The 17,884-nt window shown below is 59.5% G+C and overlaps 2 protein-coding genes across 7 annotated transcripts in view; one reads left to right on the forward strand and one right to left on the reverse strand.

Annotated features, from left to right (window-relative positions):
- The window catches only part of LMOD1 (leiomodin 1), a 34,751-nt gene that overhangs the window by 14,092 nt on the left and 2,775 nt on the right, over positions 1-17,884 (forward strand). The window lies entirely within an intron of this gene.
- On the reverse strand, positions 7,906-17,881 carry LOC114486083 (translation initiation factor IF-2-like). Of its 6 annotated transcripts, none has more exons than XM_028488238.2 (4): positions 15,478-17,881; positions 10,685-10,894; positions 10,147-10,505; positions 7,906-8,579 (listed from the first exon to the last, which is right to left on the reverse strand). In XM_028488238.2, exons 2-4 carry the CDS (start codon positions 10,844-10,846, stop codon positions 8,165-8,167), a joined length of 936 nt encoding a protein of 311 aa, XP_028344039.1. In that variant the 5' UTR covers positions 10,847-10,894; positions 15,478-17,881; the 3' UTR covers positions 7,906-8,164. The 6 variants fall into 6 exon arrangements, with proteins under 6 accessions (XP_028344039.1, XP_028344040.1, XP_054939964.1 ...); XM_028488239.2 differs by lacking the exon at positions 15,478-17,881 and adding an exon at positions 12,408-13,920; XM_055083989.1 differs by lacking the exons at positions 10,685-10,894; positions 15,478-17,881 and adding an exon at positions 12,408-13,920 and having other exon boundaries at positions 10,290-10,505.

A 17,884-nucleotide genomic window follows, 5' to 3' on the forward strand; every position in this document is an offset into this window, starting at 1 on the left:
TCTGTGTCTGTGTCCCTTCCTCTGTGTCTCTGTGTCTCTGTCTCTGTCCCTCCGTGTCTCTGTCCCTCCTTCTGTGTCTCTCTGTCTCTGTCCCTCTCTCCTCAGCCTCCCTCCCTGCTCTCTCTCCGGCCCCATCTCTCCTCCTTCACAATAAAACTGCAGGAAGCAGCGCCCCAGTCACTGTCTCGCCGCAGCTCCCCGCCCCTGCACGGACGGCGTGGGGGGGCTGGCTTTTTAGTCCTCGCCCCGCGTGCCTCCTCTGCGCCATCTGACGCCACCTCGGTCCCTTGGCACCCTGACCAGCGCACTGGTCTCCTTTCCTCCCCAGCTGCTCCCTCCCCATCTTCCGCTGGTGTCCAGACGCGGCTGTGGCCAGGGCTCTGGCCGCGGCCTCTGGCCTAGATCTCCATTCTGAGTCTAGAACATTCACTTGCCCCTTGTGTTCCTCAAGTGTCTCAAGTCCAACTCGTCCAGAAATAAATTAACCATCGCCCCACCCCGGGCCCGCCTTTCCTCCTCCTTCTGTACTTTGGTGAGCAGGGGGCCGCCTGGCCCCTCTGCCCGTGTCCCGGGTTCTCTTGGTGCCAGAGCCCTGACGCGCTGTCCTCCCCTCCGGTCCGCCTCCCCAGTCGCTCAGATCCCTCGTCACGACCTCGCCGCCCGCCCCCTCCTCTGCCCGGTGGAATCCATCCTCCCCGAGCTGCCAGCCTCTTATCCTCGAACGCAGTCTTGACGCCCTGGGCCGCCAGCACCTCCCCGCCTCCCGGCTACTAACGCTCCTCCCCTTGACTTTCACCCTCTGCCACGTCTACACTTGAAGGCGGCCCGCAAAGGGGCTTCCTCTCCTTGCTCTGTGCCTGTGCTGACCTGCCAGCCCGGATAATCCTCCTCCCTGGAGGCTCGGCTCCGGTGACAGCCGTGACTTTCCCGCACACGTGGAACGCGGTGTTCCCGCATCGCCTGTGTCCGTGTTTCCCCGCACGTCTAGAGGGCGAGGCCTGACCCTCACCCAGCCCCGCTCCCCAGCAGAGAGTGCAGGGCCCGGCTCAGAACACATCCGAACGTTGAACAGAGGATGAATAGTTTGCAAATACCATTCTCGTCCTACTTGACCGGACCTGCAGAAGTTATTTATTCATCTATGCTCTTCGGAGACTACTGGAAAATATGATTTTGTGTCCAGATCCTCAAATGGAGAGAGATTTGGCAGTGATTCCTTTTTTCCAGTTTCTGTAAACAACCACTGAAATCGGTCCACAAGTTTACACCCTCCGGCCCCAGCGCTGGGAGAGGTCACTGCCGTATTTCCCCCTCGGTTTGTTCTGGACAGAATGAGACTCAAGGACTCATTTTTAACTTGTTCCATTTTTCTTCCTTCTCTGGATCTTCTCTTTGCTGGCTCTCCAGGGACCTGAGATCACAGGCTGACATTTTTAGCCTGACGCGGTCAAGTTCGCCTGTATCTTGGGGGCCACCGATACACCCTAAAGAGCATATTAATGATTAGCTCCAGACCCAGCCAGCTGGGGCTGTCAGCGCCCGCCACCCGGTTTCTCCCCTAAAATGTCTGGAGAAGTTTGCGGCTTTGCCTCTAGATCCAGAGAAAGTGACGTGGCTCCGGCAGAGAACCGGCTCCACGCGGGTCTCCCCTTGGAGCGGGAGCGAAGCCCCCGTCACGCTGTCGCAGGCCCGCCTGTGGGGAGGCTGGGGGTCTGAACGTGGGGGTGTGATAGGCGGGAAGATCGTGGAGGGGCCGGTTCTGACCCAGGTAGACGCACACCGGCCCTCCTGGAGCCACAGGATTGTGAGGCCGGGGCAGAGCCAGGAGCAGTTCCTTGTAGATAATCGGTCAGCTTTTCTCACCAGGGCTCTGCAGAGAACCAGGCCCTGCAGAAAATGGAGTGACCGTTTCCTCAGTTCTCCCAAAGCTGCTGAATAGCTGGTCCCGTTCTAAGTACAGAGGAAAGAAGCTCCGTGCATACCGTGGGCGCCTTAGGGCGTTCTCGTGGACTCCCCCTTGGCAAGGGCTGGCGTCAGGCCACGTCCCTTGTACCAAGTGTCCCCGGGATGGGCCACCTCCCCGACCCCAACGGCAGAGGCTTCCGCGCGCCTGTCCCTGTGTGTTATTTAGAAATAATGTGTTTCTAAATCACCCAGGAAAGTGTCTGCTGACGCCCCCCAGTGCTGAAGACGCCAGTGTCCCAGTGGTCGGGGTTCTTTCGGGCCGGGGGTCAGGGAGACTTTCTGTTTCACTCCCCGTCCCTGTAATCCTTGCCTTAAAGGCAGGAGGAGACAGTGGCACACAGAGCACGGAGGTGCTGTTTCTCCAAACAATAATTTATAATTGTAAAGTCAGAAGGCTCGTTAAAGACAATATCAGAACATAGGGGAAAAAGAGAAAATAACCAAGAGTTCTTTGTCTTATTAGCTAAAGGTGGCAGCCGTGGTCCCCTTTCCTGAGTGCAGGCGCGTGTGCACGCTTTTCCTTCCGTGGCTGAGATAACCGTATGCACAGACACACGTATTCACACACATTCTGTCCCCTGCTCGTTATTATTATTTGCTTGTCATATCATAGTAGTCGTTTTCCCACGTCACTAAAAATTCTTCCCGAGCATTGTTTGCAGGGGGCATTGTGGTCCATCGCATGGCTGGGTTAAGCCCTTTGCCTATATTTGGACACTTACATGGTTTCCAATAAATGTACTTTCCAAGTCCCCAAGTGGGTCCCCAGGCTCCTTCCCCTGGCCCTTGGCGCCTGTCCCCGGAGAGACTGAGCCAGACCCCGTGATAAACAGAGCCACTGACACACTTCCCGGCTGAGGCTCGTGGCCAGGCGGCCGGGACCGACTAGGAAAGGGCAGAGAAGACTCCCCGATGGTTACTCCCAGGACAGGGGCACGCGGGGCTACCGTGCTCTTTGTCGAGGCTCAAGTTCCTGGCGTTGGCACATCGGCCAGGCAGGGCAGCCCCCCGCCCCCCCAGGACCAGCCACCTGCGTGCACCGTGGCAGAACTGGTGTGCCCGGCTTCCCTCGGTCTTGGGAGGAACGAGTTGTTCCTACTGACAAAGAGAATCAAGTCTGCAGCCTGGGAAATTTCAGGCGCGGGCAGGACGTCGAGGAGCGGAGGGCCCCGGTCCATCCGCCTGCCTCCGAGGCCCTGCCCCAAAGGCGCCCCGAGGTACCACGTCCTCGTGGTACCGAGGAAGGGCGTCTCGGCTCAGCCGACCCAGGTGAGCGCTCGGCTGCTGTCCTGGGACATCCGCCCACGAGCCCCAGCTGTCAGGCTCCAAAGGGGAACCTCACGCTTGCCGGCCTGTCCGGGCTTGGGGGTTCCCGCAGACGCCGTCTGATTTCCCCTCCCGTCAGCCTTGCAGTGTAGATGGGTTAGACAGGCTTTAACCTGCTCGGCGGACAAAGGAGCTGGGGCTGAGGAGGTCCCCCAGCTGGTGACCAGGGGCGCTCTCGAACGCCTCCTTCTGACTTCGAGTTCACAGAAAAAGAGTCTGTCTCTCAGCCTCCTTTCTGAGCCCCCCCCTCAAGTGGCGGATGCCTCCCGTGCACCCGGCTGGGGCAGGTGCTGTGCCTGGAAGCCCTCTGCGCTCTGGGGCGGGAGCTGGCCCGGCCCACCCTGCCCTCGGTGGTCCCAGGACGGCTCCTCCCTGATGCAGACCCGGGGCTCGCTCACCCAGCCTGCGGCCCCAGAATCTCCATCCCGCACCCCCTCCACCCCAGGTTCTGCAGCCGCTGCGGAGGGGGCCGCGGTCTCTCCACTCGCCCCCTCCCGGGACGCTGGGTCACTAAGGGTCTCTGTGGATCACAGGAGCCCTTATTATTTAGGGCTTTTATTGCTCGTCACAAAAGGGAATAAACAGAGGGCAGCACACGGCCCACACGGGAGGTGCGGTCACTCTGAATCCCGCCCGGGGACCCCTCCACATGGGGCTGAAGAGCCGGAGGTGTGGCCGCTGAGAGCCCAGCGCGAGTCACGCAGACTCCCCAGACCTACCGGGAAGAGTAAAGTAGCTCGCTGGTAATTTTACATTGATCACGCGTGTGGAAATCTTTTACAGCTGGGCCCAAAACATGTATTTTTTATTTTAAAAACACAGGATTTATTCGGAAATCATGTCACCAACCCTTCCTGCGTGTGTCCCGAATGCATAGCCTCACAGAGGGAAGTCTGACGTGGCGTTGGGTGTGCGTGCGCGGGTGTGCGTGCGCGGGTGTGCGTGCGCACGTGAGCATATTCTTGGGACGCTGGGAAATGGAAGGATGTGATGGGTTCAAGGTCAAGTTCAGTCAGTGCTTATACATTCAACCTGCAGGGGTAGTGACTCAGCCCCTTCTAATTCAAGGGCACTGAAACTTCAACAAACACATTATTAACATTCACTTCACTTGTTTCTTTTTCCTTTGTATTAATGTGGCTACTAGAGCATTTAAAATTGCTGGTATAACTCCCATTTTGTTCCCATTGGATGGGGCTGGCCTAATACGGTGTTCTATCAATGGTCCCAGGCACATAGGTTCGTTTTATATTTTCAGCTCTTTATTTAATCTTTATCCTTTAGAAATTAAAGAGGAGATAAACATGGTATGTAAAATAAGATTTTGTTCAGTATAACCCTCCTATCATTGTTTGTGTAATAAAGAGCAAGATCTGTTTATCTTTCAATTTTTCATTGAGATATAATTCACATACCGTAAAATTCAACGTTTTAAAGTGTGCAGTTCAGTGGTTTTTTAGTAATTCACAAAGTTGTGCCACCAGTTCTACTATCTAATTCCAGGATGTTTTCATCAGTCGCAAAATAAACCCCGCACCCACTAGCAGCTCCTCCCCAGGTCCCCCCCGCCCCCCCCGCAGACGCTGGCGACCGTTCATCTGCTTTCTGTCTCTATGGATGTGGCTGTTCTGATATTTCACGTACGTGGAATCATACAGCACGTGGTCTTTGGGGTCTACTTATCATGCTTTCAAGGTTCGTCCCCGCTGGAGCGTGGCACTTCATTAGTTTTATGGCTGAATGATATTAATTTGTATGGTTACACCACAGCAGCTGATGGATAGTTGGGTTGTTTCCGCATTTTGCCCGCTATGAATAATGCTGCGGTGAGCATGCGTGTATAAGTTTTTGTGTGGACACGTTTTCATTTACCTTGGGTATATATATTACCTAGGGGTGGAACTGCTGGGTCATAGGGTAACTGTGTTTAACTGTTTCAGGAACCGCCAGACTTTTCCAAGGCGGCTGCACCATCTTAGGTTCCCGCCAGCAGTGTATGAAAGTTCCAGTTTCTCCACATCCTCGCTAACACCAGCTATTATCTGACTTTTCTTTTTTTTTTAATCACAGCCACCCTAGTTGGTGTGAAGTGTATCTCACTGTGGTTTTGCTAACCTCAGAGGACACGGGTTTGTTTCATTAAATAATGTGGCGATTTACTTGCTCCTATCCCTAAATCCCTTCCCTCTCCCTCATGCTTCTTCTCCAGAGCTGCCGTATTTATTCCTGTGGTTTCACTGTTGCTCGCACACCTGCCACTCCCAGATCTGCGTCTCAAGCCCAGGTCTCTCTCCTGAGCCGTCGGTCTTAACTAAAGCCAGCCCCTTGGGCATTTAACCGTCTTCCCGGCCCAAACAGCCGTCACCCACTTCCAACCCGCCTTCCCTCCATCCTCCCCGTCATGGTTTTAAAGCATCACCATCTCTCCAGTCAACCGAGCTGGAAGTCCTGGGGCCACTCCCCACTTAACCAAATCTTATTAACTGTCCCCCAGAAATGAGCATAGAATTCACCTCAAGGCGGGCACTGTCAGGCTTGGTCTGGGATCCCATCACGTCCTGCCAGAGCTGTCTCTCTAAATACCACCTGACTGTCACTTCCCTGCGTAAAAGTGACGTCTGGAGTGATCTGGCCCCAGGGCAAGGTTCTGGTCTCAGCCCCTCCACCCTGTGCCCAGCAAATCACGTGCTTTGCCCGTTTTGACCCTGGCGCTAAGAGAGTCCTTGCCTGTCTCCTGTCTCAGTTGAGCCCCCTGAAGGAGGCCCCCTGGGATGGCGCTTCAGTCCCATGTCCTCCTGGCCCAGCCTCCACTGTGTAGGCACAGGGTCCTGTGCTGGTGGGGGGGCTTGGCCTCCCTGATGTAAGGGTTTGACATCCTCCTTTGCTGCCTCCCCCCACTAGATTTTTTTTCTTTTTAATATTTATTTATTTATTTGGCGGCACCGGGTCTTAGTTGCAGCAGGCGGGCTCCTTAGCTGTGGCATGCGAACTCTTAGTTGCGGCATGTGGGATCTAGTTCCCTGACCGGGGATCGAACCTGGGCCCCCTGCACTGGGAGCGCGGAGTGTTATCTGCTGCGCCACCAGGGAGGTCCCCCCCGCCCCCCCGCAGCTAGATCTCGACTTCTCTCCCTGCAGTGGAAGGACTAGACCCACGTCCCAGTTGTCCTGGGGCTTAAAGACTCAGCTCAATGCTCAGGCTGGTCCCCAACTCTGACCCTCCCCCCACCAGTGTGTCTCAAACGGAAAGACCCAGCCTTTTCGCTCTCCTACAAGGGGGTCCCAGCTCCCTTGCACCTCCTTGGCCTCGACTGCGGGAAGGGAGCTGCCTCTGGGAGTCGTGACGACCCCGCAGCACGAAAGAGGGAACTTGCCAGAACAACCTGCAGGTGCCCAAGGCCTGGGAAATGGAGGCTCGGGTGTGGCATTTTCCTGGGGTAGAATCTGCAGGAAGAGTCAGCAGCGGGGGAGGTGGCACTGAAGCCAGCAGTCCCTCATCCCCACGGTCCCGTCCCGTCCAGAGGCATCGGGAGACCCCTCACGGTGGCTCGGCGCCCGGGATGGCACAGGTGGCCTGGAACGTGGGGGGTCCCCGAGGCCAGCAGGGCTGTCGTCCGTTCTGCCCTGTCCTGTGGGCAGGGGGGTCTGGGAGGCACACCCACCAGACCTGTGGATTATCTGAGGCCCAGAGGGACCGTGAACTTGGAAACAGCGGAACCAGGATCCACAGAGCTCTGGTCAGACTGGGAAGACGGGCTCAGTATAACAGGTGGAAAGAGCACTCAGAGGAGGGGACCTTGTTCCGTGGGACCCTGGGGGCGGAACCAGAGGGCTTTCTGCCATAGAGTCAGCTTAAAAAAAAAAGGCTTGGCTTCCTCAGGAAGAACTGAGCTCTCTGTCCCCGGAACCTACGTGGTAGGGACATTATAGGTAGGGTTGAAATATTTCATGCCGTCCCAGCAAACATTTGTTACATGCAAAGCACTCGGCCAGATGCTGGGGAGAGAAATAAAGGGCCGGTCCTGCCCTCAAGCCGCTCACCGTCTAGTCCCAGGACAGCGCAGAGAGGGCTACAGGGCAGCCGCCCAGGAGGGGCTCCCGGCCCAGGGCCTGGGCTGCATGTTGATGGACCAGTCAGAGGAATTAACTATTATTAACCTTTTAGGTAAGAGAACAGTATCGTAGCTCCCTTTCTCAAAAGTTGCCATCTTTTAGAAATACACACTGATTTGTTTGTGCATGAAGCGATATACCTGGGATTTGCCCTGAAATAATCTGAGGGTGAGAGAAACACAGGTGGGCAGTGATGACTGAGCTGCCAGGAGGTCATTATGCTCTAGTTTTGTGAACCGTTGAAGTGTCCCCAAATAAAAAGTTAAAAAGAAGGAGGAGGGGACTTCTCTGGCGGTCCAGTGGTTAAGAATCCGCCTCCCAATGCAGGGGACGCGGGTTCCATCCCTGGTCAGGGAACTAAGGTCCCACGTGCCGCAGGGCACCTAAGCCCGCGCGCCGCAACTACTGAGCCCGCGCGCCACAACAAAAGAGGCCGTGTGCCGCAACAAAGATCCCGAGTGTCACAACTGAGACCTGATGCGGCCAAATAAATAAAAATAAATATTAAAAAAAATTTTTAATTAAAAAAAAGAAGAATGAGGCAGAGGAGGAGAAGGAGAAGTGGGGGGAGGAGGAGAAGGCTGGGGACAGTCAGGCAGGCAGAGGGGGGACAGGACACTGGGCGGCATGAACAGCACCTCGAAGGCGGCCAGGCCACGTGTCCTGCACGGTGACCGGAGTGCGGGCAGGAGGGGGCGGGGCACAGACGCGGGCAGCGGCCCCGTCACAAGGGCCTGTGGGCCAGCTCAGGGGTCTGGGTCTCATCCCCAAAGCCCGGACCCACTGACCAGGTGACGTTTCCGAGAGATGGCCCCGGCTGCAGGTGCAGGGGGCTTGGAGAGGGCGGTGAGGCGGGCAGGGGGCCAGCTGTGGCCCCAGCACAGCAGTGCAGAGGGCGCTGAGGTGTCAGGAAGGCAGGTGAAGGGAGCGCGGAGGTGGGGCTGCCGTCCCAGGGTCCACTCCGAGGACGAGGGGCCTGCCGCTCCACCCTCCCTCCTCTTTCCCTCTTCGGCCCGGCACTGGCTCCAGAATCTTCGGGACCCAGTGCAGAACCGAAGTGTGAGGCCCCTTGTCCAGGAATGAAGCCCTTCCAGATGGTGACTTGAAGCCTGAAGCCGGGCTCGGGGCCCGGGGCGAAGCAGAGTCCAGGCCTCTGTCCAGCACAGGCGGGAGGGGCTGTGGGAGAGCCAGGCCCCCCTCTCACAACTGGGCAAGAGGGTGGCGTGTCCCTCCTGCCACCCCTGGGACCTCAGTGGGGCCCAGGGACGGTACAGTTACCTTGCAAAATACTATGTAAAATTGAGTTGCCGCAGAAGGTCGGACTATGAACCTTAGATAACTGGGACAAAGCAGTGTCAAAACTGAAGGGAACGTTGAGCTCTTATGATAATCGTAAGTACTGAAATGGAGACAAGCTCCTTAAAAATTATTAAACTGCTCATCTCGCTCCCCGGGCCCCACTGAGGCCCCGGGGTGGCAGGAGGGACAGGAGGGAAACGCTCCCCTCTGAGCGGCCCTTTCCAGCCTTCTCCAGGCTCCCGCGCTTGCGTCCGCCTGGGACGCATTGCAGGCGCTCGGGGCAGCCGAGCCCGGCGGACAGCAGAGGGCCAAAGCGACTTGTTTGTGTCTACCGTGTGCTTTCCCAGTTTCTCCAAAAATGGGGTCTGCTACAAGCTTCCCACCCGGGGTCACCAGACCCCGCGGCCAGAGACAGGTCCCTTAGGTCCACAGAGACACTGCCGCTGAGCCTTCGGGGCCGAGAAGATCCACCACGAGACCCCTCCTTCCGCCCTGGACGTGGCTCCTTCACAGCCTCACACCGCCCGCGGGGGTCTGGCCAGGGCAGGCCCAGTGCAGCCGCGACCCACCCCCGACCTGAGCCCCCTTTGCCGGTGGCCGCAGACAGGCCCCCCTCCCTTCTTTGGGTGGCTCCTGGAGCTCGTAGGAGGGGGCAAGGGCCCCAGGGTCGCCACAGTCCCCACCGGCAGATGTCCTTCCCCTGGTCAGCACTTCACGTCTCTTTCACACGAAGTCCTTGCCCTCGAGGACCGCAAGCAGCCAAGGGGCAGAGTCCGGTGAGGTGTGCGGTGCAGGGGCTGAACCACTGAGTCTCCACGTTGCCCGCTTTGCAGAAGACGCCGGCCCTCCCTCCCTCCACGCACAGGGCAAAGCGGACACAGAGGCGGCCTGGCCTCGCGCTGGACGCCAGCAGAAAGTGCCCCGTGTCCCGCGTTCACAAAGCACCCCCCATCCCGGGAGGTAGAGATGAACTGTTTACACTGGGGTGGGAGGCGGCGCCCGAGCCCCCCGGCCCTCCGTGCAGCCCTCATATGTACCACCGCGCTGACCTCACAGTCGCTGGAGCGAGACGGGCAAGGGTCAGGCTCCGTGGTGGGTCCTGGCACCGCGCCGCTGGGCCCCACCGCCCAGCTCTGTCCCTGGCCGTCCCTCCTACCTGCTTCTGACCTGAGGGGTCTTGGTTTTTTGTTTTGTTTTCCCTTTTCCTTTTTTGTTTTTTGCTATGAAACTGAAATATTTAAGGACGATTTTCTTTCCTTTTCTTTTTCTGCAGCAACTTTTGTTTTTTCTTATCATAAAAATAATCCAGGCACTCGATAACTCAGACATTAGTTTGGGGGAGAAGTTAGAGTGCCACCTCCTAACATACTCCAAAATAAATCCCAGCTGATCCAAAGAGCTAAGCTAAGATCCCTCAAGGTTAAAAGTTAGGGTAAGAATTTACCAGGAGAAAAAGGAGGCAGAGCTTTCCAAGTAGTGAGAGCATGGTCGCAAAAGCCCAGTCTGGGTCCCTCGAAGGCAAAGGCAGAGGCGGGGCTGGCGGGAGGGAATGCAAGTTGGGGTGAGGTCTTGGGAGTCGAGGCTTACCCTGGGGGACTGGGGAGCCACAGAAGGTTTCAGGGAAGGGAGTGAGTTGGCAGATCTGTACTCCAGAAAGGTCCCGATGCTGCGGCGGGAAGAGCGTCCTGGCAGAGGGCAGGCCAGCGAGGTCTGCAGTGACCCAGGAGAGAGGTGACGGGGCCCGCACCAGAGGAGCACTGGTGAGGATGGAGAAGGTAGTGCGGAGGATGCGGCCTCCTCTGCCTGTGGGAGACGGCGGGGGGTGTGTGTATAAAACTGACTTTTGTAAACTAGGTCGATTTTACAGCCCCCGCCCCCGAATCCCTTGGGACGGGGAGCAGGGATGAGTGAGGCACAGGGGTCCACGCCGCTCCCCACATGCTACTCCACCCCTTCTCATCAGGGTGGCTTTGGGGACCCACCCAGCAAGATGGAGCAGGTGTGGCGGCGGGGAGAGAAGAGGAGTTTTGGGGGTGCACTGGGGCTCGTAAGCCGAGATGTTCATCAGACAGTTGGATACCGGGGTCCGAACCTCCGTAGGGCGTTCTGGCCCGGAAGTACCGCTTCAAGGGACACCAGGACATAGAACCCAACCGATGCCATCAGAGTGGACGAGGTGACCCAGGGAGAGTCTAAAAGAGCAAACGAAGGAGGCTTCAAGGAAAACCTTGAAAACACCCACGTTTAAGGGGCAGGCAGAGGAGGACGGCCTGGGGACTGAGAGGAGCTGCCAGAGGGCCAGGGGGTGGCTCGAGGGGGGAGGGGAGGGCTGTTCCACGGCGTCACATGTTTTCCAAGCAACTAAGCAAGATAAGGAATAGAAGACCTAAATCCGATTTAGCAACAAGGTCAGCGATGATCTGGGTGAGACATTTCCGTGGAATGTTGGGGGTCGAGGCGAAGCTGTGCTGGATCCGGAGATGAACAGGGATTTAAAAGAACTCTGGGGGAGGCTGGGGCAAAAGGATGGAGACAGAGGGCACCTGGGCGGGGCGGTGGTGCCTCGAGGCCGGATCTGGTTGTCCTGGGAGAGGTGTGACACTTTTACAAGGTGCTGGGAGGGAGCCCGGGGAGGGGAAGAGGTCAGGGCTCTGGGGGGCGGAGGTGGAAGGGGTGGGGCTGGGAACCAGAGCCCCAGGCAGGGGAGCCCCGGACAGGAGGGAGGGGAGCCACAGCGGGAGTGGGGCGACTCCCGCAGTTGGTTTCCATTTATTCGGGACGTTAGTGGAGGAGGCCGTCTGCTGAGACCGGGCTGGGGCGGGTCAGGGGGACCTGTCGACCGGCCACACGCGCTCAGTGAGGACGCCTGGCTTTACCGGAAGCTCCTGTGCGCTGGGCACTGTTGGAGCTTCGTGCAACTTCGTTGAAGCCACTGGACAGCCCGGGAAGGACTGTGGTCCGCACGCTCGCGTGAGAGCAAAGGCTGGCCCCGGGCATTCTGCCCTCAGAGCCGGGGCTCAGGAGGGGCTGCGTCCGGCAGGCTCGACGGGGAGAAGCACAGACCCGCAGTGGGCGAGGGTCAGGCCGGGGCTTGCGCCGTGTCTGGGACCACGGTCGAGGGTTGTGTAAGGACGTGACTGACACACTCGGTACAGGGAGGGTTGGGTGGTGAAGCAGCCAAGGCAGCTGGTGTAGAGAAGCCAGAACCTGCGTTTCGCTCCAGGGATGCTGTTTCTGGGTACAGACCCAAAAGGACTGAAAGCAAGGGGACATCCCTGGCGGTCCAGTGGTTAAGACTCTGCCTTCCAGTGCAGGGGACGCAGGTTCGATCCCTGGTCGGGGAACTAAGATCCCACGTGCCGCGGGGCAGCTAGGCCCACACCCTGCAACTAATGAGCCCGCGCTCTAGAACCCGTACGTCACAATTAGAGAGGAGCCTGTGCGCCACAACAAAGAGCCCACGCGCCGCAACCAAAAATCCCGCGTGCCGCAACTAAGACCCCCGAGACAGCCAAATAAATACATGAGTAATACATTAATTTAAAAGAAAAAGGGAAAAACGTGCACAGCCTAAAAGTTGAGGACGGTTTTTAAAAATAAATAAATAACAAAGTACGTGGAAAGGATTTTTTAAACAAAGGACTGAAAGCGGGGAGTCAAGCCACACCCCTGCCCAGCCATGCTCGGCAGCAGCTGATGACTCACGCGGCCAAAAGGCGGAGGCAACCCAAGGGTCCATCCGAGGATGAGCGCGTAGACCGGATGTGCTCTGCACACGTAATGGGATGTTAGCCTCAGAAAGGAAGAGACTCCGCGTCCGAGCTCTGCGAGGGGCCTGTCCGGCAGGCCACCCCTCCGTTGAGCAGGACCTTGTCTCGCTCCCGCCCACGCACCCTCCTCAGCAACGAGGGTCCGCGGTGATCGGGGTGAGAACTGAGCAGTCAGTGGCGGGCTCCAGCCTTGTCCTGAAGGACCGCGTCCCAAGTGGTGGCCCAGAGGGAAGCCACTGGGGAAGCGGCCGGAAACTGGCCCACGGGTGCCGGCCGGCCCTGGGGGCCAGCTCTCGGCCTGAAGGTAACCGGTCTCTGGTTCCGAAAAGCAAACGCAGCCTCTCCCCAGCTGCTCCGTCCTCTGGGAGAAAGCGGCAGAGGTGGAGAGTAAAGCCATAAAGGTGGAAGAAAGTGGCTGTCCGTGCCCCCCGCCCCGAGCCTCCCACCTTGGCCCCCAGGGCCGCCTCGGGGGTAGCTGTGCGGCCTTGGGTTTCAGTTTCGTCCTGCGTGAAATGGGGACGATGGCAGCCCCGCAGAGCATGGCACTGGGGCTGAGCGTTCCGGGAGGGGTGGGGGCCGTGGTGCCCTCTCCAGACGCGGCCAAAGCTGGGAAATGACCGGTTTCCTCACTGGGCAGGGCAGTGGGTGCCTCGCCGCCCCTGGTGTGCGGTCCCCGGGATGGGCTGGGGCCTGGGTGTCAGGGGTGGCTCCTCTTAACCTCTTGACCTTGGCCCCTGGGCTCAGGGCCCACCGGGCACACGCGTCCCCGGGCGTCCTGAGCAGGCAGGAGGCTTCCTCGTGGGGGTCGAGGGGCACAGCCTCCAGCACAGCTTGCTGCGTTCGCGGGTGCGGACTGGCGCTAACCCTATCCACCCGCGGGGCTCCAGACCGGGAGCCCGGAGGGCCCTGAGCCTGGGCCTGTCTTCGCCTGGCATGGCCGTCGTCCCGCCGGGCACTGGCCACTTGCAGGCCTCGTGCTGGGAGCTGCAGAGCTGGGAGCAGCGTCCTGGGCCTCGGAGAGCGCGAGAAGGCCCGGTGCCGCCCTCCCAGTGGGCGGTCCAGACCCCAGCCCGGCTGAGTGTGTGTTTGAGCCCTGAACACCCCAAAAAGGACGTTTCCGGGAATGTTAACCAAGGGGTGTCAAAGCCCTATGCACCCTCCTTCCGTGCCCCCTCCCCCTCCCCCAGCTCCAAGCCAGCCTCTGGGTCTCGGTTTCCTGCCAGCTGCCTGCAAAGCCAATGACGCCCATGCAGCCGCAGGCAGGATTTCCCGGAACAACCCCAGTTTCCCGACAGCCCTGGAGGGAACCGGTAGCTTTCCAGGGGCTGATCGGTTGTTACAGGCCTGAAGCTCAGTCCAGTGAGCTGGCCTAAGCCTCAGTAGAGGCTCCCGCCCGCGAACCACCAGGGGAAACGGGCACCGCCGTCCCTCCCAGGACTGCCAGCCCCAGGAATACCGCTTCCCCCCGAAGGCAAAGGACTCTGCTGAAGCTTCTTGTTGGGAGAATCTCGACTCTTTCTTCTTGGTGGAAAACAGTGAGAGAGCTGGCCCTCCGCGCAGCAGGAGGCTGGAGGGAGTGAGCTCTCCGGGCCCCCGTGAACCCTGGCCCTGCCCCTGTCCTGCCCTCACGCCCGCCAGCCCTGTAAGGGAGCTGCCCTCCCAGGGGAACTTCGGGCGCCCCGAGCCCGTGGCCGGCTCCTCCCTGCCCTCCCTTGCAGGCAGACGGCCCTGACAGCTGCAGTGTCTGACATCAGAGGTCACCAGGTGCCTGGAGAGAGTGGGGGCCAGGGCCCCAGCCCTCGGCCAGCCGGCTTCAGAGGAGAAGCAGGGGGGTGCGAGCTGGGCTGTGAGACACAGAGGGGCTGGTGGGGAGTGCAGGTGCAGGACAGGAAGGAAGGTGTTGGGGGAGTGCGCTCTGAGCACGGGAGCAGGACATGCCCCCTGATGCTTTCCCGGGAAACGGAACCTTGACCAGGGAGGAACAAGAAGCAGCCCCGGCCAAGGCCAAGGGGAAATGCTGTCTTCTAAGGGGCTCCGCTCCACACCCTTGAGGCTGTCAGCGCCCCCAGAACTTCAGTGAAGTCTGGGGAGAGAGCTCTGGCAGCCGCGTCCCTGTCCCCAGCCCGGATGCTCCAGACACAGACCTTCAGGGGCCTCACCACGCAGCCCTGGAGACGCAGAACCATCTGGGTGGGCATCACCCTGCTCTTGCTGTGGGGAAGGAGCAAATGCACCTAAACTCGAGGCCGTGGCCACCCCTGCCCCCTTGGCTCCGCCCCCTCCGAGGCTAGGGGGTCTGTTCTGCACTCCCTCCCCTTCTGAGGCGTTTCCCAGGCTCCACCTGCCCTCGGGGGCCTGCCACCCCTTCTTGCAGATGCCTCGGGCCGGGATTACCCTTCCTCAGGCAATGGGTCACAGGAAGGACAGAGAGGACCTGGGGGGCAGTCAGCGTGAGCTCGCAGGGCACCGGTGGGCCGGGGGCTCAGTGCAGCACACCAGGCGGGCAGGGGGTCCTCATTTTTAGGGACTTCCTGACAGGCACGCACTTCCTCTCCCCTCCTGCTTTGGCAGTGGAAGTGGGACGTGCTCTCCCCTGTCCAATCAGACGAGACTTCCCGGGGAAGTAGCGCAAGGCCCAAGGTGGGGAAAGACACTGCATCCTGCCGTCCACACCCTCCAAAGACGCGTCACCTGGATCCCGACCACGTGAAGGCACAGAGCAAAGTCATGAGGCCAAAAGGCCCGGAGGAGTGGGGGGCCGGGAGCTGCTTCTTTCCCTGACCCTGACCCTGGACCCCCGGCAGGTCCCTGCCACGTGTCACAGGTCCTTAAAGATTTTCCGAGGTCATCCTCTCCACTCCCCTGCGTCCACGAGGAAGTCCCAAACCACGCCTGTGGCTTCCCCTGACCCGAAAGCTTTTCCCAAAGGAAGAAAATAACTCTGCTTAGTCTCATCCAGAGGCCTGCAGACCTTTGCCCCACGGAGGTCCCTAGTTCAACTCAACCTAAACCCTCTTCGTCGGGGGGCCTAGAGACAGGAACACAGAGTCAGCCCCAGAGGTCACCAAGATGCAGCTCCAGTTCCAGCAGCAGAAGTCGGCCTGGCATCCGCGTCACACAAGCAAGGAGGCAGCGTGCTTTGTGCCGAGGAGCTTGGCTCCGCGGAAGCCCGGCCCCGGGACGACGCTGGGCTGCTTCTCCTTTTAAGGCAACGTCTGAGCTCTCGGCCCCAGCCCCACTCATTCCTGGCTATTTGGAGGCAACGATGATTACTCAGCGCCACCCCGCACCCCCCCACCCCCGGCCTGTTTTTCATTAGGTCCTTTTTAAAGGGCCGCCCCCCGCCCCACCCCGCCGTAGAGCAGACACGTGGCCGATCCCAGCGCACTAGGAGCCGATGCGGGGAGCGCGTGAGGTCGGGGGAGAATCCCGGTGAAGACACCGCGAGGGCAGAGAGAGGGCGAGGATGTTGGAAAACAGTCCGAGAGGCTGGGTGCGGGCGTGCAGGTTCTGCGGGCAGCAGGGGGTGGTGCCTTTGCCTATCCCCCAGCCGCCCCACGGGGGCGCCAGTGAGACAGGTCTGAAGCCGGGTTCTCGCGAACGCTGGGTGAGGCCGGCTAAGTTATCAACCCTCTGGATCCCCAGGTTCCCTCCGGGCGAGGCCTGCAAGCGGCATGGGAACTCTGCAGAGGGCAGCGGGGCCGTGTGCCCTGGGCACGGCCGGGGGCCCGACCTCCGTCTGGGGGGTGGGCCACGGCCCCAGCTCACCCACAGCTCCTCGAGGGGACGGCATCTGTGATGGAACCCCTCTGAACCCGGGGGGACGGGGAGGGGGAGAGGGGCTCCCCGGCCAGACGGCGGGTGGGTTCTTACCAATGTCCTAAAAGGGCTGAGCCACCGGGCCCCTCACTGGCCTCGTATCTGCAAGTTCCTCTCTCCCTTTCGAATCAAGGCACGGTCGCCACCCCTCCTGGCCCAGCCCTGGAAGGTGCTCTGAAGGGTCACCCCGGTTCTGGGAGCCGGAGTGAGTGGGACAGGGCTCTGTGCCCCACGAGCCCCGAGCTGGGCCCGCGAGGCAGGAGGAGGGAAGTGGTGCCTTCCAAGGCCCTGGCTCACCAGGCCCCGTGCCCCGTGGCTGCCTGATGGCATTCTGGCAGCGGAGCTAAATGAACCCTGGGGCTGGTCCCCAAGGGCATGGGTTTGTGGTCCAGGTGCCCACTGTTTCCGTAGGGCCGACCAGCACCCCACTCCCTCCGGGACACGTGTGAGGAAGGGCCCCGTAGGCCGAGTGGGCTTCTGTCCCCACAGCCACCTGGCTCCTGAGAGACAGAACAGCTCCCACCACTCGGGCCACAGCCTCCTCCTGTTAAGAACCTTCAGAAGGACATCGGGGCGTCCCTGGGGGCCCGGCTGCCCTGGGGTCTATCACAGTCGGACAGGGTTAAATCTAATATCTCATCTTAGGCAATTCAGCCGCTCCCGCGGCTCTCAGAATAAGGGGCCGGCTTCACGCTCCAGCCTCTAGCTCAACGCAGCGTCCTCGCCACGGCGCCCCCCCCACCGCCATCGCAGCATGGGTCCAGCTCTCCCGAGGTCAGCTGACCTGGCGGGTCCCGGGCTCCTCACAGAGAGGGCTGGGCCTTAGCAAAGTGCTCACTAAAAAATAAGGGAAATAATGTGGACTTTTCAAAAAGCCACATATATTTGATGCAAAGGTATGTCATGTATTCTGTTACGTCTACCTTCCTTCCCTTCTCATTTCGATGAGATGAGGACGGTAGACAGAATTTACAAATACTCCTAACTGATAAAAGAAAGCATAAGCAGCCCTTTGTTGGCCCCTCCAACCTTTCTTCCCTCTGAAAAGGTCTCGGCTGTAAAAACCCCAGGATCTGAGAATCACTGACCTACTGCTGGGAGCCAGGGCAAGGCCCGGAGGCTCCCGCCCGGAGCACGGGAAGCAAGGCAAGCCCAGGAGCCCGGAGATCAAGACAACTAATGTTTTAATGAGGACTGTAAAAAATCAAATGTAACACAAAGAAAGCGATAGGGACAAAAATCTAAAATTTTAAACAAAGACACGACCAGTTCTAGGGATGTTCCAGCAAGGCTCGGCAGAGTCCACCCTCCCAGTCACCCACGACAGAGGAGGGCACTTCAGGGTCTGAGATCCTCTGGGGAGGGAGGGCCACAGCCGCCCAGGAATTCCCTTTGGGGCCTCACGACCCTGACGTTCTGTGAGTCCGATGTCAGCTGGGTCTGTGCACGTGACCCCGGGCCCACGCACGGCGTCCTCAACGGAGGCTGTCTGGAGGCCCCGGGCGGTTACATAAGTGACCCCCACGCTGTCCCCGGGCCCGTTCCTCTGCCTCCTTAGCCAGCTCTTCATGTTTATTTTTCTTTCCCGAATTC

The sequence above is a fragment of the Physeter macrocephalus genome, chromosome 4, assembly GCF_002837175.3.
Source record: "Physeter macrocephalus isolate SW-GA chromosome 4, ASM283717v5, whole genome shotgun sequence".
Taxonomy (NCBI): Eukaryota; Metazoa; Chordata; class Mammalia; order Artiodactyla; family Physeteridae; genus Physeter; species Physeter macrocephalus.